The following is an 18843-nucleotide window of genomic DNA, read 5'->3' as shown; positions in this document are numbered from 1 at the left end:
AGCTGTGTGCTCAGCTCACCACAGGCCCTCACACTAGAGAAAGGAGGGGTGGCTTGCCACAAAAAATGTGCTGTTAGAGTGGGGGGAAGGTGAAGTGCAGGAAGGAGGACATTGCTGTGTGTTAAGGCCTTGCAGAGAACGCGCCCGCGTGGCCTTGGACACCAGCAGCGAGGTCATCGTCCACTCAGGGCACGTCATGCAGGGTACAGCTGGTGGTGGCAGGAGGGGAGATGGGGAAGGTTTGGGGTTAGTTGGTGCACTCAGTTGGGCCAGGCTTTTCCTGAGCCTCGCAGCTGGAATCCGGGCAATGCACCCATTGCTTCCAGAGCTTTCTGTGCTCCCTGAGCCCTGGTTAGACTTGCACACCCTTCCATCACATACCGGACGTGTATCTCAATGCATGGTCAAAAATCCAGGTCCCTGAATATCGATTTCGTGTATATCCAACGGGAGAGCCACGTTCCACTGCTTTTCCATCTAAATTGTGCAAAAAGAAATCAGAAAAAAGCCCTTAAAGTGGATGCATTTCCAAGGAATAGGCTGAAGCCTATTAAAAATTTCCAAGACCCATCTGTCCCTGTGGCTTCCTGACAAGATGTCAGAGGTCTCACAGAATTTCTTAAGGCTTCTGCAGTATTATTTTACTTCACCAGGGAGAATCCAAAGTGCTCTTGAATTTCCTATGCTGAGCAACTCAGACACTGAGACATCAGCATCATGGCATGAACCCTGTGTGTGCAAGGGAGATGGACAGAGAGGCTCAGAGCAGAAGGATTCTCTCTTCACTCTGTCTCAGAAACATTTCTGATCTAATGCATTACTTGAAAAGTCATCTCCAAAATGTTCCTTGTAAAGCACCAGATTGGGAGAGCAGATTGAGAGGTTGAGGAGTCTTGTACCAAACTTCTCCCGATCAGCTCGCAGATAACTCAGTCCTCCAGAACACAAATACTGACCTGATGCTATTCCCAACAAGAGGAAATGATCCACATCTGAAAATCTCCCCCTCTTTCTCCTTACAACACAATTACAACACAAGTGCTCTTTGCTTTTCCTCTCCTCTCCAGACAGCTCCATGGTGGGACTTCTGTGCCTCTCTGCCCTGACCTCCCTGCCCTGAGAAGTGTCCATGTGCTGGGGCTCTTCAGGTGACCCTGGCCTGAGGTCAGCATGTGAATCTTGCCAGAAGGAAGAAAAGAAGAGCAGGAAATGTGGCATCTCTGAGCTGTGCAGGGCAGGAACCCCTGCCCTGGGGCCAGGGCATCTGGGGTACCGTGGGGGGCCAGGTGGGTGCAGGGGGAGTAGGGGCTCCACAGCAGCTGCAGCTGGCAGGAGCCAGGTTAGAGCCAACCTCTCCAATGGCTTCCTCTGCTTGGGATGCCAAGGGGGGATCCCCCAGGATTGCAAGACTTTTGTGGAAAAGCAGCTGAAAGGAAAATGGTCCAAACCCACAAACAGCACCGGCTCTTCAGCTGGGGCCCTGCGGCCACTGTCCCCAGCCATCCCACCCAGTACAGCCCCCACAGGGTTTGGGATGCTCCATACGGATGGAGGCAGAGTCTGGAGTAGTCCAAAGTGGCGGGAGAGACAGGAGCTTGTGCAAGTAAACAGGAGGCAAAAGACACAAGGCCTGGTTTGATGTAAACACTGCAAGGGAATAGCAACAACTGAGCTGGGAATCCCTGTTATAAATTGCTCCAAGTAACAACTAAAAATACAAATAGAGCAGATGCATGACTCAGAAAAGAGACGTAAATCTTGCAGTGCGCATTTCAGCCAAGCCCTGAGGCTGAGCCCTGCAGGAAAGCTGTCACTTGGAGCCACGTGTGCCCTGAGCCTTCAGCACCATGGTCCCGGCTCAGACACATCCCCCGTTTAACCCACTGTCCCAGCACCCCCTGAAAGGAGACAGGCTGGGGGTCAGGAATTCCACACAGAGGAGGGGGATTCATTCACTCCTGATTCACCACTTCGTCAGCAATTGCTGTAAAAATAACCATTTTTGACACCTCCAGTCTCAGCTTCCCCGATGAAGGTGAATAAAATCCTACCAAAGCCTCACCTGTCTGCATGGAGGAAGTGATTCAGATACAGGCTCCCAGATCCCAGGGCAAGGAAAACTCCTGGAAGTACTGGGGAGCAGCAGCAAAGTCACAAAGCCTTTTGTCCAGAGGCAGGAGGCACCAGCACCATCAGCGGGTCACACCTTCAGGCTGCTCCAGTGCAGCAGCTGTTATGGCCAGTGGAGCAGCTGGAATGGCCAGTGGAGCAGTGGCACACGGGGCACATTCCTGGTGTGAGGTACCCTGGTGTCTGCAGAGATGGGCACGGTGCCCGTGTGTGATTTCTGTGGGGGCATGGAGGGGACCGGGTGCCAGAGCTCAGCAAACACAAGGAGCTGCTCTCCAGGCACCACGGGCTGTGCACACAGAGCACACGACCTGGTGGCCAAACAGGAGATACTCAGAGCCACCTACCCAAAAACGAGGGTCATGTGAATGGCAGACAAGCAGGGCACCTCCAGGGCTCTGTTCACAAAGGAACTGGCACCAACTCCCATCACCTCCAGACCAAGCTGCCTTTACAGAAGCCCAGGCTTTACAATAACCAACGCAATGTGTGTTTCATTGGAAAAGGCCCTTCCAGACAGAAGCTCTCCAGTTTATAGAGCTTTCAACCACCACTTGTAACTGGTCAATCAATCTGTCCCTCTCCCCACAGTGCCCACACTTTGAGAGTGCCCCCCTCACACCAGTCTGTCCCCAGTGCTATCCATAGAATCACAGAACCATGGGATAGCCTAAACTGAAAGGATCCACCAGGACCATCCAGGAGTCCAACCCCTGGCCCTGCACAGACCCCCCAACAGCCCCACCCTGGGCATCCCTGGCAGCGCTGTCCAAACGCTCCTGGAGCTCTGGCAGCCTCGGGGCCGTGCCCATTCCCTGGGGAGCCTGGGCAGTGCCCAGCACCCTCTGGGGGAAGAACCTTTCCCTGCTCTCAGCCTGAGCCTGCCCTGGCCCAGCTCCAGCCGCTCCCTGGGTGCTGTCCCTGTTCACCACAGAGCAGAGATTGGAGCTGCCCCTCGGGAGGAGCTGCAGCCCCTGGTGAGGTCTCCCCTCAGTCTCCTCTGCTGCAGCTGAACAAACTCAGTGCCCTCAGCAGCTCCTCCCTGCCTTCCCCTCCAGTCCACCCACCTCAGCCAAGAGCAAAAGCCCCTCCCCACTGCACAGCAGCACAGCCACGCTCAGCTGGAAACCACCATTGCCAGGGGACACCGACTGCGGAGCACAGCCAGGAGCTGAGGGGAGAAGAGGCTCCTACAGGGCAAACACCCAACCTGCAGATGCTTTCACCAAGGGCTGGTGGCCGTGGCTGGAGGAGAAGCTCCCACTGCTGCCCATCAGTGGTAGCTCCACCTCTCCCTCCCAGGACACCAGGGATGCTTTTCAGCTTTGCCCATGTACTGATCAACCACTCGAGCTGCAGAGGCACAAAAACTCTGAAAATACAGAGTATTTCTTCCAAACTGTAAAATCTTTATGTCAGAAGTATTTATGGACTTCTTAGGCTTTCCCTAGACCTGCACAGACAGCACTGACTGTCCCACCCTGCTGTTCTTAGTGGCTGTCCTGTGGTGGAAAGGAGGACAGGAAGAACAACGATGCTTCTGAGACAGTCACCAGCTAATGACACCTCCCAGGTTTCTCTCCAGCAGTGTGGACAATGATGAACAAAACCCAGGAGAAAATCCAACATCAATTCCTCTTTTTCTCTCCCCCTGCAAGACAAACCAACCCCAACTGCAATGGTGGGCAGCTGAAATTAGCTTCCTTCTGAGTCCCTTAAAGGAAACCTGGTCCAACTGCTCTTCTTTCTTTTTATTAGCAACTGCCTTTGGATCTCAGAGACGCTGCAGGGACCTGCTCCAGGCTGGGGACAACAGAGGCAGTGCAAGAGTGGTGGCTTGGCAGGTTCCCACAGGAAACCCCTTTCCCTGGAGCAGGAGGAGAGGACAGTTTGATGTTCACAGAAAAAAAGAAAAAGCTTCTTCTCATCACAGCAGGAGGTGGAGTGGGGACAGGAAGCACTGTTTGGAACAGGGCACACCACAGCCAGCCCAGAGTCAAAAGTATTCCCACAACTGAGGAGTGATCAGAAAAACAAACAAACAGCAACCTGTAAAACCTGCTCCTGAGCTCAGTCTCATTTACAGAAAGCATCCACATTCCTCAGAGCAGCTTTCCTCAAAACACCCCAGCTGTTTCTCAGACTTTCCTTTCCAAGTTCCTCCTCTATGTCAAACACACCCCCAGCCCTGGGCTCACCAGGAGCTGCAGGTGACTGATGGGCAGGTCCCTGAACATGCCAAAAGAAGATAAGGAGCTTTTTCTTTCTGATCTTGGCTGAGCCTTTAGGGGCGACCAGGTGCAAACAGACACAGAAGGTCAATAATCCTGAGCCAGGACCCTGAGATTGATGTTCACCCTGGCTTCGGGCCCTCCAGCAGAGCTGGGTGTCCAGGCCCAGCTCTCCAGAGGCTCATCCTGTCCCCACAGCCCTCAGGGAATGGTGCCTCATGCCGTGTCTTACCGAGCGTCTGCTGGTTGCGCACGCCGCCGATGACCACGCAGATCTCCGCAGGCACATCCCCCGGCCCGTCCTTGATGTTCTTCTTGGAATCTTTGGTGTCGTCCTGCCAGATCACCTCCTCGATGTAGTCATCTGGTACCTCTGTCTTCACTTTCACCTCAGTCATCATTCCAGCCTCTTCACTGGGGGAGGACTGAGATGTCACCGAGTCAGAGCCCTCGGCTTTTGGGCTCCGCGGGCTCCTCTTCAAACACTCCCTGAGGGGGAAAAGAGAAGAGAACATGAATCCTCAATGCCCAGTGCTCGTTTTCTCATCACCAGGACCTAATTCAAGGTACTATGGTTTATGCAGGTTATTGAAAAGAAGCATATTAATAAGTATGTGTGTCTGCCATACATGGTAAGTAATTAAAATTTAATCGGACAAAAGCAGTAAAATGATTTGCTAGTAATGAAAATAACCTTAATCATCACAAACAACAGTGGTGCTCATAAACACACTGGACCCCTAAAGAAGAGCACAGAACTTGCCCTGGTTGCCAGCAGGCCACAGGCACAGCTCCAGCAGCTCTGACTGCAGGTATTTGCCAACACCAGTCCATACACGCAAAGCCATATTCTCCTGTGGCACCTGAGGACGTGGGTCACTGGTGAACCTGGCACTGCTGGATTAAGTTTGACTTGATGATCTTCAAGGTCTTTTCCAACCTAAATGATTCTATGATTCCCTGACATTTTTAATTTGGAGCTATCTCCACCCTGCATCGCATCTTCTCTTTTATCCCTTCAAGCAACCTGACATCCCATGGTATTCAGAGGCTTTATTGAATATACACAGTGCTGATCAAAGGGGATCATCTGCAGGATGAGGATATTTAGGGAGACTACCACATTATGGACAGATACAGCTATTGGGGATGACAGGGAAAGCCTGATGATGGGGGAAAGGCGGAGGGGTCCACTGTGCTCAGAAACCCGTTGGGAAATAGCACGTGTTTTCATCTGGGAAAGAGAAAGCTGGGGGTTTTGGGAGAAAACAATCTAAACAACTATTCAAAATCCATTAAGAAAAGGAATCTGGACAACTCAAAGCTGTAAAACAACATCAACAGGCGCTGTGGTGACAAAGGGGGTGTGAGCCCACCAGACAAGGATGTGGGAATATGGCAGTGGAGCTCCTTTAGCACCACTCTTTATGGACTCCCAGTTTTTTATACTGGTTATTAATACACTCCAACATGCAATACAAAGATAAAATAATTGCTGGTTCAGTTTGTGCAGAAATCAGAACTAAATATATAATGGCTCAGACTACCCAGAAACAGAAACCACAGGGACATATTTAGAGTCATGTAAACACTGGGAACAGCCAAAGGTGTTTGAAAACATTTTAGGCAGAAGTAACAAAATAAAGTGAAAACTAGGCTGATCTTGTGGATGATCATCAGATCATGTGACAGAGAAAAAATCCCATGGCTTGGAACATCATAAAGTTCATCAGGACAAAGTATGAATTGCAGTGTTAGAGAACCAGAACCTGCAGTGGGTTCTGCCACAGGTTATGGAGCTCGCAGAGAAGCCAGGATGGTGCAACTGGAGGTGGAAGTGTGGAGCTCCTGGGAGGACAGGGATGAGGGGAGCAGAGGAACAGAGAGAACAATCCCCCAGTAATTACTGCCCAACCTCCCACACGGACATGGAGTCGCTATTTCAAACTGGGTCAGGCACATCCTATTGCCAGAGATTTTATTATTCATCCCTTCATTCTCATTATGGGATGAAATGTACAATTAATAGCGCCTAAACAGAGAGAATTAGCCTTGACCTGCCTTCCCACTCATTTCCTGCCTCCTCACACATACTCCCTCCGCTGTGTTCCCAAAATCATACAGGGCTCTTACAAGTGAGAAAGATGGACTGAGACAGAGAAGATGTGGTTGAAAACTGGGCAGTCTTTACTGCTGTAATATTATTGGGTGTGCCACAGGCCCATCAATCTCAGCCACCATGGCATGGCTCAGCACCCTTCCAAGGGGAAGGCAGTGAGTACAGAACACTCGGGGATCAGAAGAGAGTGGGACTGATCACAAATCAATCAAACCCGGAAGGTGTGGAATGCAAAACACTGATAAAGGCAGTGACAGGGTAGATAGGAAAATCTTCCCTTCCTCGGCGAGGACTGTGGAGGAAGATCAAAGCCAGCCAGTGCAATTCCCACTGGGAGGCTGAAAGGTGGGAGCAGGCAGTGTGAGCTCAGTTATCGATGCCACAGCAACCAGGACCTGCCAGTCCTGGGCAAAACCAGGAAAATCCAGGCATGAGCCAAGTGATTTGGGATTGGAAACTGATACAAGTGGCAGTGAGACTGAGGCTACAGCCTTCTGAGGAAGTTATAAAAGGGGCAAGAATACAAAGACTTTCTGATGATGCCCAGCATTGCATGGGTCACAAACACAAACCAAATCAGCAACGGGCCCCGTGCTGCGAGGCAAAGCTGTTCTCCCTGCGCATTGCCCCTGAATAGAGAGAGGCATTTCCACAGGACTCCTGGAATGGTTGATGTGGGACAGATTTATTCATGCTCTGGAATTAAATTTAACACCACTGTTGCTAAAAATTATGGGTGGAGCCATGGAAGGGTGGAGAGCAAAGGCTGTGAAAGGGACACGGCACCAGTGGCTCCCTCTCTCTGTAGCTGGCTCTGCCCAACACCAGTGGCTGCAGCACAGTCAGACAAGTCCAGGACTGTGGATGCACCCACGTGGTGCTGCAACCACACAGAGCCACGCTCTGAGCTGAAGAACTGACCAAATTTTCAGTTCAGGTGCCTGAGATGGAACAAGGAGGTTGTTTCCTCCCTGTCTGAAGCTGTGGTGAAGCCACTCCCCACATGCTGCAGACACAGTGAGCAGCCTCAGGTTTCAGAGGTGATCAGAAAAGCTGAAGATGGTTCCAAAACACAGCACTGTAATGGTTCAAGACTGGGAAAAGACACTTTATGGCTCTGTGAGACCAAACTCTCCAATCTGTTTCTCATGCCAAAAGAAGACTGGAAGATGATTTGATTGCAGCACATCATCTTCATGGGGAGAAAATACTGTCTTGCCTTAACTTGGCTGGGGAGAGTCGAGTGCGAGCTCATTGCTGGAAGCTGGAACCAGCTGAAATGAGGCATCAAACATTAGCACAGATGGTCCACTGGAACAGCCCTTTTCCAAAGGATGTGCTCAGGGAGAACAGATCCCCCCGAGTTCCCAAAACCAGAGCTGTGTGTCTGGCTGGCCCCAGGTCCCCAATACAGACGTGCAGTGGCCACACTTGGTGGCCTGGAGCTGCAGGAATAGATAAATTATTAGACCAGACCAAAGGACCCTCAGAACCTTTGCCCTTCATGCACACTGACTTTGTGGATCCAGCTCTGCCAAGAAAGTAACTTCCCAGCTGGAATGTCTGCTCCTGGGTGGGACCTAACCCTGCAAATATTAACTGAGAGCAATTCATTGCCCCATATGTTCTAACCCTGAGCAGGTACCTGATGTGCAGAAGGACACAGCCCCAAATACTTCAGCAACTTTCTTCCACATGATTTCATGGCTCACAAGCCCTGAAGGGAGCCTGCTGTTCCCCTCAAAAACAAGTAAAACCATACAAACAGCAGCACTGACACTCCTGGGAGCAGGGCTGAGCTCTCCAAAAGCCTCTTGGTGCCTCAGCTGGGGCTGCACAGCTCTGGAGAGGAGGAGGAGGCAGCAGTGCCTCCAATTCCACAATCCAGCTCTCCCAGCAGGAACGAGCATCACTTTCTTGTGGTCCCCTGTGAAATCCAGGTAGTGCTTCTGTGGCTAGAGCAGAACCAGGATCAGCCCAGGCTTTTCCAAAGCTCAGTAGCTGATTGGGATATAAATGTTCCCAAGGGTGCAGGGGAGAGCTGGGCTCAGGGAATGATCCTCATGGGACAGCAGAGTTTGAAGCCTCCTGGTTTGGCTGGGGAAAGAGTACCAACATCTCAGAGCAAAACAGGAAGGAAAAGCAAACTACTGACACTGGCAAACTTCAGGCAGGATGGAAAGGGGTACATGCACAGCCCCAGCAGAATGAGTTTTCCTTGGAAGACAGGAGTCACCACAGCCTCCACCACGCACAGGGGAGGTGAGCCAGTAAAGCATCACTGCATCCCCAGTCCTTTGGTCCTTGGATCAGCCCTTGCAAGCCCATGATGCTGCACTTGCTCAGTGTTGTGCTGAATTGCAGCACAAAGAGCCTCCACTTGGAGATGAGGATGAAGCAGCAGGAGATCCGGAACATTCTTGTTCTCCAAAAATTCCCTGAGAGACACAGGGGAACATCCTGCCTGGGGGAGGGAAGACATCAGGCCTCAGCCGTGTCCAGGCCTGGTTCTGCCCCTCCTGTCCTGTGGCAGCACTTCTGGAGCTGAGGCACAACTGCTGGAAAGGCTCAGAAAGAGGATGAGTATGGAAAGGAGTGAATTTTCAGTTCTGCAGTCCCCAAGGCTCCAAGCAGGTCTCATGGGTTTGGGTGAGGGCACAGAGAGAAAAGGACTCAAAGCTCCTGGGATGTCAGGTAAGTTCAGTAGCAGTCCTGGGGCTGGGAGCAGAAGGACTCCCCAGCGTGACCCAGGCAGTGACCACGTCTGCAGGTGCCCACACAGAGACCTGCCCCAGCTTCCAGGCCCCTGCAGGCACTGCTGGGGCCCTGCTGGGGACACACTGGGACCAGTGATGGTCAGAGCCTCCACTTGGTGGAGACAGCAGTGCACAGGAGCCGGGGGAGAACCTGCCAGAGTCACCTCCAGGTCCCCTGGCCACCCTCTCCTGGTGGCTCTGAGCTCGGTCCCCAGCCTCATCCACCACCCTCCTGCATGAACAGTGCAGGTTTAGTGTTCTGGTGTGGCCTTCCAGGGCTCAGCTGCACCTCCCTCTGCAGGCCCAACCTGCATTTAACCCTCCATGGGCTGATGTTCCCTGGCAAGAGGAGATTCCTATTCTCCAAACACAGCACTGCTTGCACTGGACAAAAACTGCTCAGAGCCATCAGACCAGAGAGGAGCAGAGTGCACAGGCACAGCTGGCTTAAACCCTACCTCCTTCCACAGGGGGATCTAACTTCTTCTCCATGGCTGCGACCCTTCCTGGGAAATACCAACCTCCTCCAGTGTTTCGTGTCTTGTCTTTACTGAACTGTGGGCCCTGGCAATCCAAGAGGCTCTTCCTTACCGAGGAGAGGAGGCAGAAGCCTTGGGATCTCACAGTGCTCACTCGGTGCCTGGTTGCTCCTACAGGTGAGGTCCTGTTTCACTTTCCAGAACAGACTCTGTGATTTCCAACATGAAAGAGGCAAACAAACATTGCACTTGCATGTATCACTGCTCTCACTAAGTAGGCCACACAGCCAATTACTGTAAATACCAGCTCTGCCATCTCACAATGCTCATTTCAACATTGCTGCCTGCTTTGATCATCAGACTTTCATCTTCCAATGACGTTACGGCCACTTTCATGTCAGACACAAGTGCGTGAAGGCAAAAGAGATTTCAGAAGGCCTTAATGAAGCCTCAGCATGGGGAACTGGAAAGGCAGGGGTAGAAGCGGGATCCTGGACCCATTTGGGTACAGCTTACTTGGCCCTACACCTGTGAAGGCTTTAGCAGAGCTCAATGATGCAGCACAGCCTGTGCCAGGACAGCTCTGGGTGAGAAGCCCCACCAGCACCAGTGCAAAGGAGCAACACAAGGGCAATGCCAGGAGCTCTTCCCAAGGGAAGGACAGAAGGGAAAGGCTGGGTGCTCACAGTCCCCTCTGCACGGTAACACCACCCACAGATCCAGCAGCTCCTTCCAGCTGATATCCTGTGGCAGCAGGGGAGGAGAAGGGCTGAAGGCTGGAGGCTGCAGTGTGGAGCTGTTTCGGTCTCTGCAGGGTCTCCCTGGCTGTGATGAGCAGAACAGCAATGAGTGCAAGCAAACGGGGCCCGTCAGCTGCTGCAGCCACAAGAAACTCGCACTGGCAGTTTGCTGTTTCTGATCTGGAGTAGCATCCTCATAAATAATGAAAGTGACTAAAAGCTACTTAAAAAACACACACTCCTCCCTTCTGAAAGAATGAGAAAAAAAAAACAATTATAAAAGGACATTTCTTCCAGCTAGGAATAATTTGTCATGTAATTCTCTGAAGACAGCAACAGAAACATGCATGCTCCGTGCTCTCTTTGAGTCATCTGTGATTGCACATGTACTCAGATGGCTTCTAATGAGGCTATTTTTACAGCACACATCCTGCTGAGTTTTTGGGGAGGGGCAGACTGAGATCAGTGAAGTATCAGTCTCCAACATCAGCTCCTCAAAAGGAGAGGAAAAGGAAACACATGTGGAGGAGGATGTACCACTGTGAACCAACACCTACAAACAGCTCTCCTGCCCCAGCAGCGAATGTGGAGCATCTTTTGGCTTTTTCTAAACAATACTCAAGCTGGAAAACCAGAGATCATTAGTGCCTTGATGATATCAGTGATGGCCAAGAGCACAGGGCTCTGCACAGCCTGGTCTGGTGGAAGGTGTCCCTTCTCATGGTAGGGGGTGGAGTAGGATGGGTCTTCAAGGTCCTCCCAACCCATTCTGTGATTCCTGGTGACACCCCTTGGCAGAGGATGGGGTGTGCCCAGTCAGAGTAAAACTGAAACACACTTTGGGCAGTCCTTGGAAGGCTCTTCTGGTCTGCAGCATCAAACAGGTTCAGTGAGGACTCACAAACTCTCATGGGGACCAAGCAATGGGCAGCTTTGCAGAGCCCAGCAGGACACCAGCATCAGTGGGATGTCCAATTCATCTTCTGGAAACCAGCGTGCAGTTGGCTCATCCCAGGCTAAATCAAAAGGCCTCAGCTGTCAGAAAGCAAAGGAAGCAAAAGATGGGGGAGGCTGAAACTGGGCTCAATTTACAGATGTCTGCCATGGTTTTACAAGAACCAGAAGGTTCCTGTCAGGACTGGAGCTATGGGAAGTGGAATAGACAGAACAGATGTAAATGAACTCGCATTTTACATGGAGATGATGAAAGCAGATACAAGAAAAAGAAGGATGTAAGTTGCAAATCTGCTTGTCTGATAAATTAGCGGTGGTGGCCTTCCCACCCTCCCCACGGCTCTCATCTGCTCCCTGAGGCAGCCCAGGGGGGTGGGCCCCATGCCTTACACCAGGAGGAGGTGGAGAAGATCATGAAGCAGAGGAACTGCCTGGTGTCTTTCATTGGGGACATCTCCTGCAGACATCACCAGACAAGAAGATTTTCAAGTGCAGGGTTAAAAGAGAGAAAAGCTGGAGCTGTTTTCCCAGTGTTACAACTGAGCTCTTTGCTCCTCAGCTCCAGGCTCCAGCCCCAGCTTCAGATGTTCCCTCACACCTGAAAGGCAGAGATACCACCCCAATCTCCTGTGTCACAGCATCCAGAGCTGCTCCTCTCCAAGGGACTCAATCCCCCTCCCTGCCACAGCTCACAGAGCCTCTGCCCAAGCCCCTCTGCAGCCTGAGCCTGCAGCCTTCAGAGAGGATATCCTGGTGCTCATGTGTGAAGTGCTGCAACCACCAGTGGTGGGAACCACCCCATCTTGGGCTCCTCCTCTGAGGGATTATTTTCTGGAACAGGCACTGTACTTCCAGTGCTGCCTCTGGTCACTGGGCATTTGCTGGCTCTTACTGGGAATCTCCCCTCCGCAGGAGAAAACCCCCTCTCCTGTCTCTTGAATGAAGCAAAGCAAACACTTCCTGAATGCACACTGTGTGCACGCTAAAAAGCCCTTCTGACCCTTGACTCTTTCCATCTGGGAGCCTGTCCACATCCCAGAGCATGGATACCCAAGCAGGATACCAAGTGTGCCACCAGCACTCTTGGTGACACACACGATGGCAGCACGTGCTGGTGCACGTGCCTGAACCCTAAATTTTCACTTGGTCACAGAGGGGTTCATGGTCATCCGTGTTCCACCAGAAGGTCTCAGTTCTCTTCACAATTTTCCATGATGCCACTGTGAATTCCCAAAGTTGCATTTAACTTCTGAAAGGTTACAGGAAAAACCTGTTCACTGATGTCCTGACATTATTATGGGGAATGGGAACTCCCTCCTCCATCAGCAGGAGAGCAGAAGTGTGACAGTAGCTGCCATTCAGGTTTTCCTGGAAGAAATTTGCTCAATAAATACCAATATTATTAAGGAGTTCATAAATTTAAAGGATGTGAAGGTTTTGTAGAAGAGAGATGCCTCAGGGAAGTTCACCCCCTGCCTCTGAGGGCAGCCAGCATTTAAAAACAGAGGTAACAGCTTTCAAAAACCCCAAAATACATAATGCAGCATGCGCTGGTGTGTGTGGTGTCACTGCTAAAATCTAGGGAAAACAAACAAACAAAGCAGAATACTTAATTTTTCCAGCTATCTGGGTCTAGTAAAACACACAACCTTTCCTGACAGCAAACTCTGCTTCAGGAAGTCCAAGAGGAATTTAATCATGCGTTCATTCCTCAAGGGACACTCGGCAGCTCCGAATCCTTCAGAGAAGGTAAACTCCAGGACCAAATCAGGCTGCCTCTCCTCTGGAAATTAAAATTAAAATACAAACCAGAACAATAGTCAAGAGCCACAAAGAATTCCTAAGGTATTAGCAAAACAAATTCCCTTCAGTCCTTATTAGGAATATCTTGAGGATGGTTTGAAGAGGAAAGTCTAACCAAATATAAAAAAAATTTGGCTTATCCAACAAAAAACAACCGCGCACTCTTTGCCAAAAGCAAAAGAATTCAGTCAGATAAAAAATGCGACACACAAATGATGCAGGTTAAAAACTGAATTTAAGATGATAATGGAATAGCTGCCAGCGTCTTTAAATTTTCAAGCGTGGAAATGTCAACAGAGACAAAGAAATTCAGGGAAAAACAAAGAGAATAGATTAAGGGTTTATTTATATCAGTGAAAGAGCTCTGTGTTGCTTGACTAAGAAATGACTGAGGGGGTGAGAACTGAAGTGGCCACAGGTCCCCAACAAGCCACGAGGAGTAAGGGGGTGACCCAAGGATTTCCTGGTAGCTCAGCTTTCCTGAAGGCTTTAGAGCTGCCACGTCTCGGTACTTTATGGCTCTAGAAAGGGACATTTCTCCACCTCACACCATCCAAAGCTCTCCAGGACTCTGGCATTTGGCAAACTGGTGTGGTTTACACAGAAACCTTCGGAGGTGGGATGTGTCTGAGCGCTGTCGTCTCCTTGTACGTGGGCATTTGACCTTCCTTTGGGTGTCAAGGTAACCTGCCCGGGTTCCCCACAGCTCCTGTGCTGGTTGTGGTACAGAACTGAACTGTCCACTGCTCTTAAACTGGCCAGAGGGCACTTCTGGGGGGTTTTGTGCTGGTTGGTTGGTTGGTTTGTTTCTTTTTGAAGATGACTGGTGAGAGCCCTTCAGCAAGCACCAAGGCTTATTAAATTCCTTGCCTAATTAGTAAGAGTTTTCTCTTTTCCTGATGCAGGATGAGTCGGAAGCTTCTTCACGCTCTGGGACTGAAAATCCCACAGGTTAGCTCTTATAGAAAGGGGAGACAATTCAAATAATTTTGCTTCCTGGAAATACCCAGTCCTGAGCCTGTCCCTCCACAGGGTGTAGAGACCTCTCCCGAGCTTCAGAGGACCACAACCTCAGAAATTGTCCTTCCCCAGTGCTGGGGACCTGGTGAGCTGGAAGAGGAGCCTGAAGAAGAGCTGGTGCCATCCCATAGCAGACCCTCCCTTGGGTGACAGGAGCTGCTGGGGAGTACATGTCCACAGAGGACAGAGCAAGGAATGTGAGGAGGAGAGGGGAAGGAGAGGGAGGCTGGAGAAAGGTGAACTGAGAAGGAGCAAAGTGGGTGCAACCACTTCTCCACAGCTTCTCCTCCCAGGCTCCCCAGGGAATGGGCACGGCCCCGAGGCTGCCAGAGCTCCAGGAGCGTTTGGACAGCGCTGCCAGGGATGCCCAGGGTGGGGCTGTTGTGGGGTCTGTGCAGGGCCAGGGGGTTGCACTGGATGGTCCTGGTGGGTCCTTTCCAGCTCAGGGGATTCTGTGATTCCATGAAAGTCTCATCTTCCGTGGCACAGACCGAAACACTCAGATCCCTGAGGCAGCACAGCTTGGTCTGGAGTACCCGGGAAAACTGCACCGTGTCAGAGCTGGGAAACCTCCAGGCCCAGCCCAGAGCACCCCTGGGAACTCCTGCTCTGCTCCCACCCAGGCCAGCACCCAGAGCCCTCCTGCTGGACCTGCACCTCCCCGAGCCCCTTCTGGGAGTTGCAGCCCAATGCTGTTAAGGCTGCACTCAACGAGAGCCCTCCCTGCCCGGCCAGCAGCCCCTGGCCCCGAAGGCCTGGATTCCCCCGTTGTGGGAGCAGAGCTTTTCCACAGCTACATCTGTGCTGCGAGCGGGCTCCTGGCTGGTGACAGCCCTGGTGCAGACGGGGCTGAGCTTCCAGCTGGCTCCGTTCCCTCCGCAAACAGATGCAGCTCCTATATCAGGGGCTGATTTATTCAGCAGGAGTCTCGCACATTAAGTGTAGTTAAGTCTGAAAACAAATCTAATGACTTTAAAATAAATAGCCAACAGAGGACTTGAAACTGAAATTCCTACTTCCTCTGACACCCGCCATATAAACAATAATAATTATATAAAACCGTGTCTAACACATGACTACACAAGGCTCTGGTGACCAAGAAAAGCACACGCTGCTTGTCAGACATAATTGCACATTTGGTTTTTCAATTATTTCTTGTCAGGATCCAGAGCCCACCATCTGAATGCTGACATTAATTATTGGGAAGTAGTTAGTGCTCCAATAGTCTTATGGAGACTCCCAGTGCTCACCCCAAGGTCCACAGCTCCCAGTGCTGCTCGCACAGTGCCCTCCTGTCCCACCAACCCTCTGGGACTGGCACCCTCACACCACACAGGGACACCCAGCCTGGACCACCATGTGCAGAAGGGGCTTCAGAAGAAGCTTCAAGCAAGTCTCCAGTGGACATCAGCAAGGAACTGATCCCTGCCAGGTGCTTGCTCACAGGATGGGGTCACACCATGTCCAGCACTGTGGCCCCCAACACAAGTCATGGACCTGTTGGAATGAGTCCAGAGGAGGCCACAGAGCTGCTCCAAGAGCTGGAGCCTCTCTGCCATGGAGCCAGGCTGGGAGAGCTGGGGGTGCTCACCTGGAGAGGAGAAAGCTCCAGGGAGAGCTCACAGCACCTTCCAGGGCCTAAAGGGGCTCCAGGAGAGCTGGAGAGGGACTGGGGACAAGGGATGGAGGGACAGGACACAGGGAATGGCTTCCTACTGCCAGAGGGCAGGGCTGGATGGGAGATTGGGAAGGAATTGTTCCCTGGGAGGGTGGGCAGGCCCTGGCACAGGGTGCCCAGAGCAGCTGGGGCTGCCCCTGGATCCCTGGCAGTGCCCAAGGCCAGGCCAGACATTGGGGCTTGGAGCAGCCTGGGACAGTGGGAGGTGGCCCTGCCCATGGCAGGGGTGGCACTGGATGATCTCTAAGGACCCTCCCAACCCAAGGCAGTGTGTGATCCTGTGAACCCTGGAGCCCTTGTCACCCCCTGGCACCGTGCTCCAGCTGAGTCCCCTCCCAGCCCCTCAGAGCACCCAGCTCTTGGCATCTCCCATCATGTCGCTGCCCATCATGCAGGAAAACATCCTGCCTTTTATTGGCTTTTAATTTGCTGCTTTTTAATTTTGTTGACTGTCTCTTTTTTCCTTGCAAAAGGAAGAAAGAAGCCTCTGATCTACCTTTTCTGGAGTGTTCAAAAACACGCACAGCTTTGTCAGGTTGTCTCTTAGTTGTCATCTTCCCCAAGGCAAGCAGCCATCTCTCTTCTGGCTGCCTTCAAGGAAGGGGGCTTTGCTGTGCTCCCAAGAATTCTCTTCACCTTTTAAAATTTCCCATTACTGAGCACTCACTGAGGGGCAGGAACCACCCAGGAGTTAATGGGGGAGGAGAACAGCAAGGGCTCTCTGCCACCGCGAACTGGCAGCTGCCCACCCTGAACCCTGTTCTTCCAAAGGCAGCACCAGGCCCACGGAGCTGGGGGTGGTGGGATCACAAACCCCTGGGCCTTCAGAGCTTCCATTGTTTGCATGAAACAGAATAAAATCAATTCACTGCAGTAAAAAAATAAAAATAGCATTGACCCAATACCACAGTCATCACCTTAGACCAAGCCTGCTATTGTGAAAAAAAAATTGCAGGAAGGTAAAATCCAGGCAACTTTACTTTGATTATATTATATTAATTGCATTATAATATATTATATTATACTATATTATTTTTGCTTATATTTTTAACTGATACAAATTAATTGTTAAAAGCTTCCTCAATAGTTTGCAATTAGTGAGGGTTTCAAGCAGCAATGACTTTGAGAAACATCCATCTTGTGTCTCCATCTACTGATGACCTCACGGATTCAGTCCGAGCCACATTTCCACCTTCAATCACTGACAGAGCTTTCTTGAAATATCACATTTTGATTCTGTTTTATTATTTTTAAATGGACTTGGCCATTCTCCTTTCTTTGAGCACCTTTTGTTCAGTCAGGTAGATGATAAAGTGGGTTTCATTTCCACTTTTCTACAAGGAAAAAAGCAATGACTAACCTCACACTCCTCTGGATGTACAAAGGAATTGGAAAAACAGAGGGAAGTTCTCCCACCCCGCTGGGAGCACCAGCCCTGCCCTGGGAAGGGCCTTTGCTCACTCCTGGGAGGATGTTCAGCCCCAGGGACACCCCAAAGGTGAGGTGGACACCTCTGTCCTCTCCTCCTGTGTGGGAGCAGAAGGCTCTGCACAGTCCAAGGTCTCCACCCAAGAGCCTCACGCTGGGGGCACTCAGCTGGAACACCCCACACCATGTGCAAACAGCTTCTGCTTTCAGCCCCCGAGGCCAGGACGAGGTCAGACTCCTCCATCCATCTTTCCAGCTAAATCCCAAAAGGGCTGCATGGACGCTGGGCCCTGACAGCTCCCACCCATCCCTCCTGTGCAGCCACCCTTGGCCACCCTTGGCCACCCCGTCCCACGCGGCGCAACCCCAGCCCTACCTGCTGGAAGAGCTCCTCCGCCCGCTGCTGTTGCTCTCGTCGGCCTAAGAGACCAAAACAAAAACGCTGTTTAGGTTCAGAAAGACGAGGGTGCTCTGCAGCCCTGCCTGCCCCAGCTGCACCCACGGGCTCCTGTGGGGCTCTGAACCCCGGGGCTGGGGCAGGCTTTGAGCCCCAGCCCCACCACGGGGGCTCTTCCCGAGCCGATCCCCTCTGGTCGCTCTTGTGCAACCCAAGTCTCCAGCCATGATCCCTCAGATGCAAAACCACGCGACTGGCAGGTGGGAAATGAGGAATGGCCAAATTCCAGGAGGTGTCCAAGCGGGAATGGCCCCGCTCCGGGCTGGAGGGCAAGCCCAGTACCTCCCCTCGTTAGCCCCATGCCCTAATTAGCCCCTCCAGGCCCCGGGAGGGCTGAGCAGGGAGGGCCCAGCGTCTCCTGTCGCCTCCTTCCCCGGCTCGCTGATGAGAGCCTTCCTTGGAAAGACAATATTATTCCAATCCCAGAAATTTTATTTCTGAATTTGTGCAAATACAAGTTAAAAGATATTAGCTGCATTTCACATTTTGTGCAAATGGCAGAAACAGGCAATTCATGTGCAGCAGGATGGGGGCCAGCCAACGATTTCGATAAAATAAACCCTTTTTTAATTTAAATGCTAATGCACTGAATTAAAATTTAATAACTGAGGAAATTGAAAAGCCGAGCAGGAATATTGGAAATAAATCCAAGCAGAAACAGCTGAAATTAAAAATTCTAGAGAGTGGGAGGATAGCAGCTAAGCTGTCTTATATGATTACATTTTTTTTATATTTTTTTTTTTTTTCAGAACGAAGGGGGGAAGGAAAAAAATCCTATCTTTGGCTGGCTGTAGGGCAGTAAATCGAGAGTGCTGTGATTTATTGCTCAATTTTCCTGAGGGAAAAAGGCTTTCTTTCATGCTGAAATATTTCATAAATTTCAAGCCAGCATAAATTCTTAATTTAAAAGTTATGGAGGTCACATTTAGTGCACTGGTGCAATTCTGAAATCTTAAAGGAATAGCAACCAAAAAAAAATTGCAATTTGATTTTATTTTTTTTAATTCTTCATGTAAAATTTTCTTCAAAGGGATTCTCCAAGTTACAC

At 51.1% G+C, this 18843-nt stretch overlaps 1 protein-coding gene across 4 annotated transcripts in view; it reads right to left on the bottom strand.

Moving 5' to 3' along the window:
• The window catches only part of ZNF618 (zinc finger protein 618), a 132738-nt gene that overhangs the window by 62722 nt on the left and 51173 nt on the right, over positions 1-18843 (bottom strand). For 3 of the 4 annotated variants that reach the window (XM_048325115.1, XM_048325116.1, XM_048325114.1), the window contains exons 2-4: positions 17715-17758; positions 4594-4850; positions 382-477 (exon numbers count right to left, since the gene is read on the bottom strand). In XM_048325115.1, coding sequence (XP_048181072.1) covers positions 382-477; positions 4594-4850; positions 17715-17758 — 397 coding nt within the window. The remainder of the gene's footprint in view (positions 1-381; positions 478-4593; positions 4851-17714; positions 17759-18843) is intronic. The other variant, XM_048325117.1, reaches the window with a different exon arrangement.

This window comes from Corvus hawaiiensis, chromosome 21 (genome assembly GCF_020740725.1).
Source record: "Corvus hawaiiensis isolate bCorHaw1 chromosome 21, bCorHaw1.pri.cur, whole genome shotgun sequence".
Classification (NCBI taxonomy): Eukaryota; Metazoa; Chordata; class Aves; order Passeriformes; family Corvidae; genus Corvus; species Corvus hawaiiensis.
This window is presented reverse-complemented; position numbering and strand designations above follow the sequence as displayed.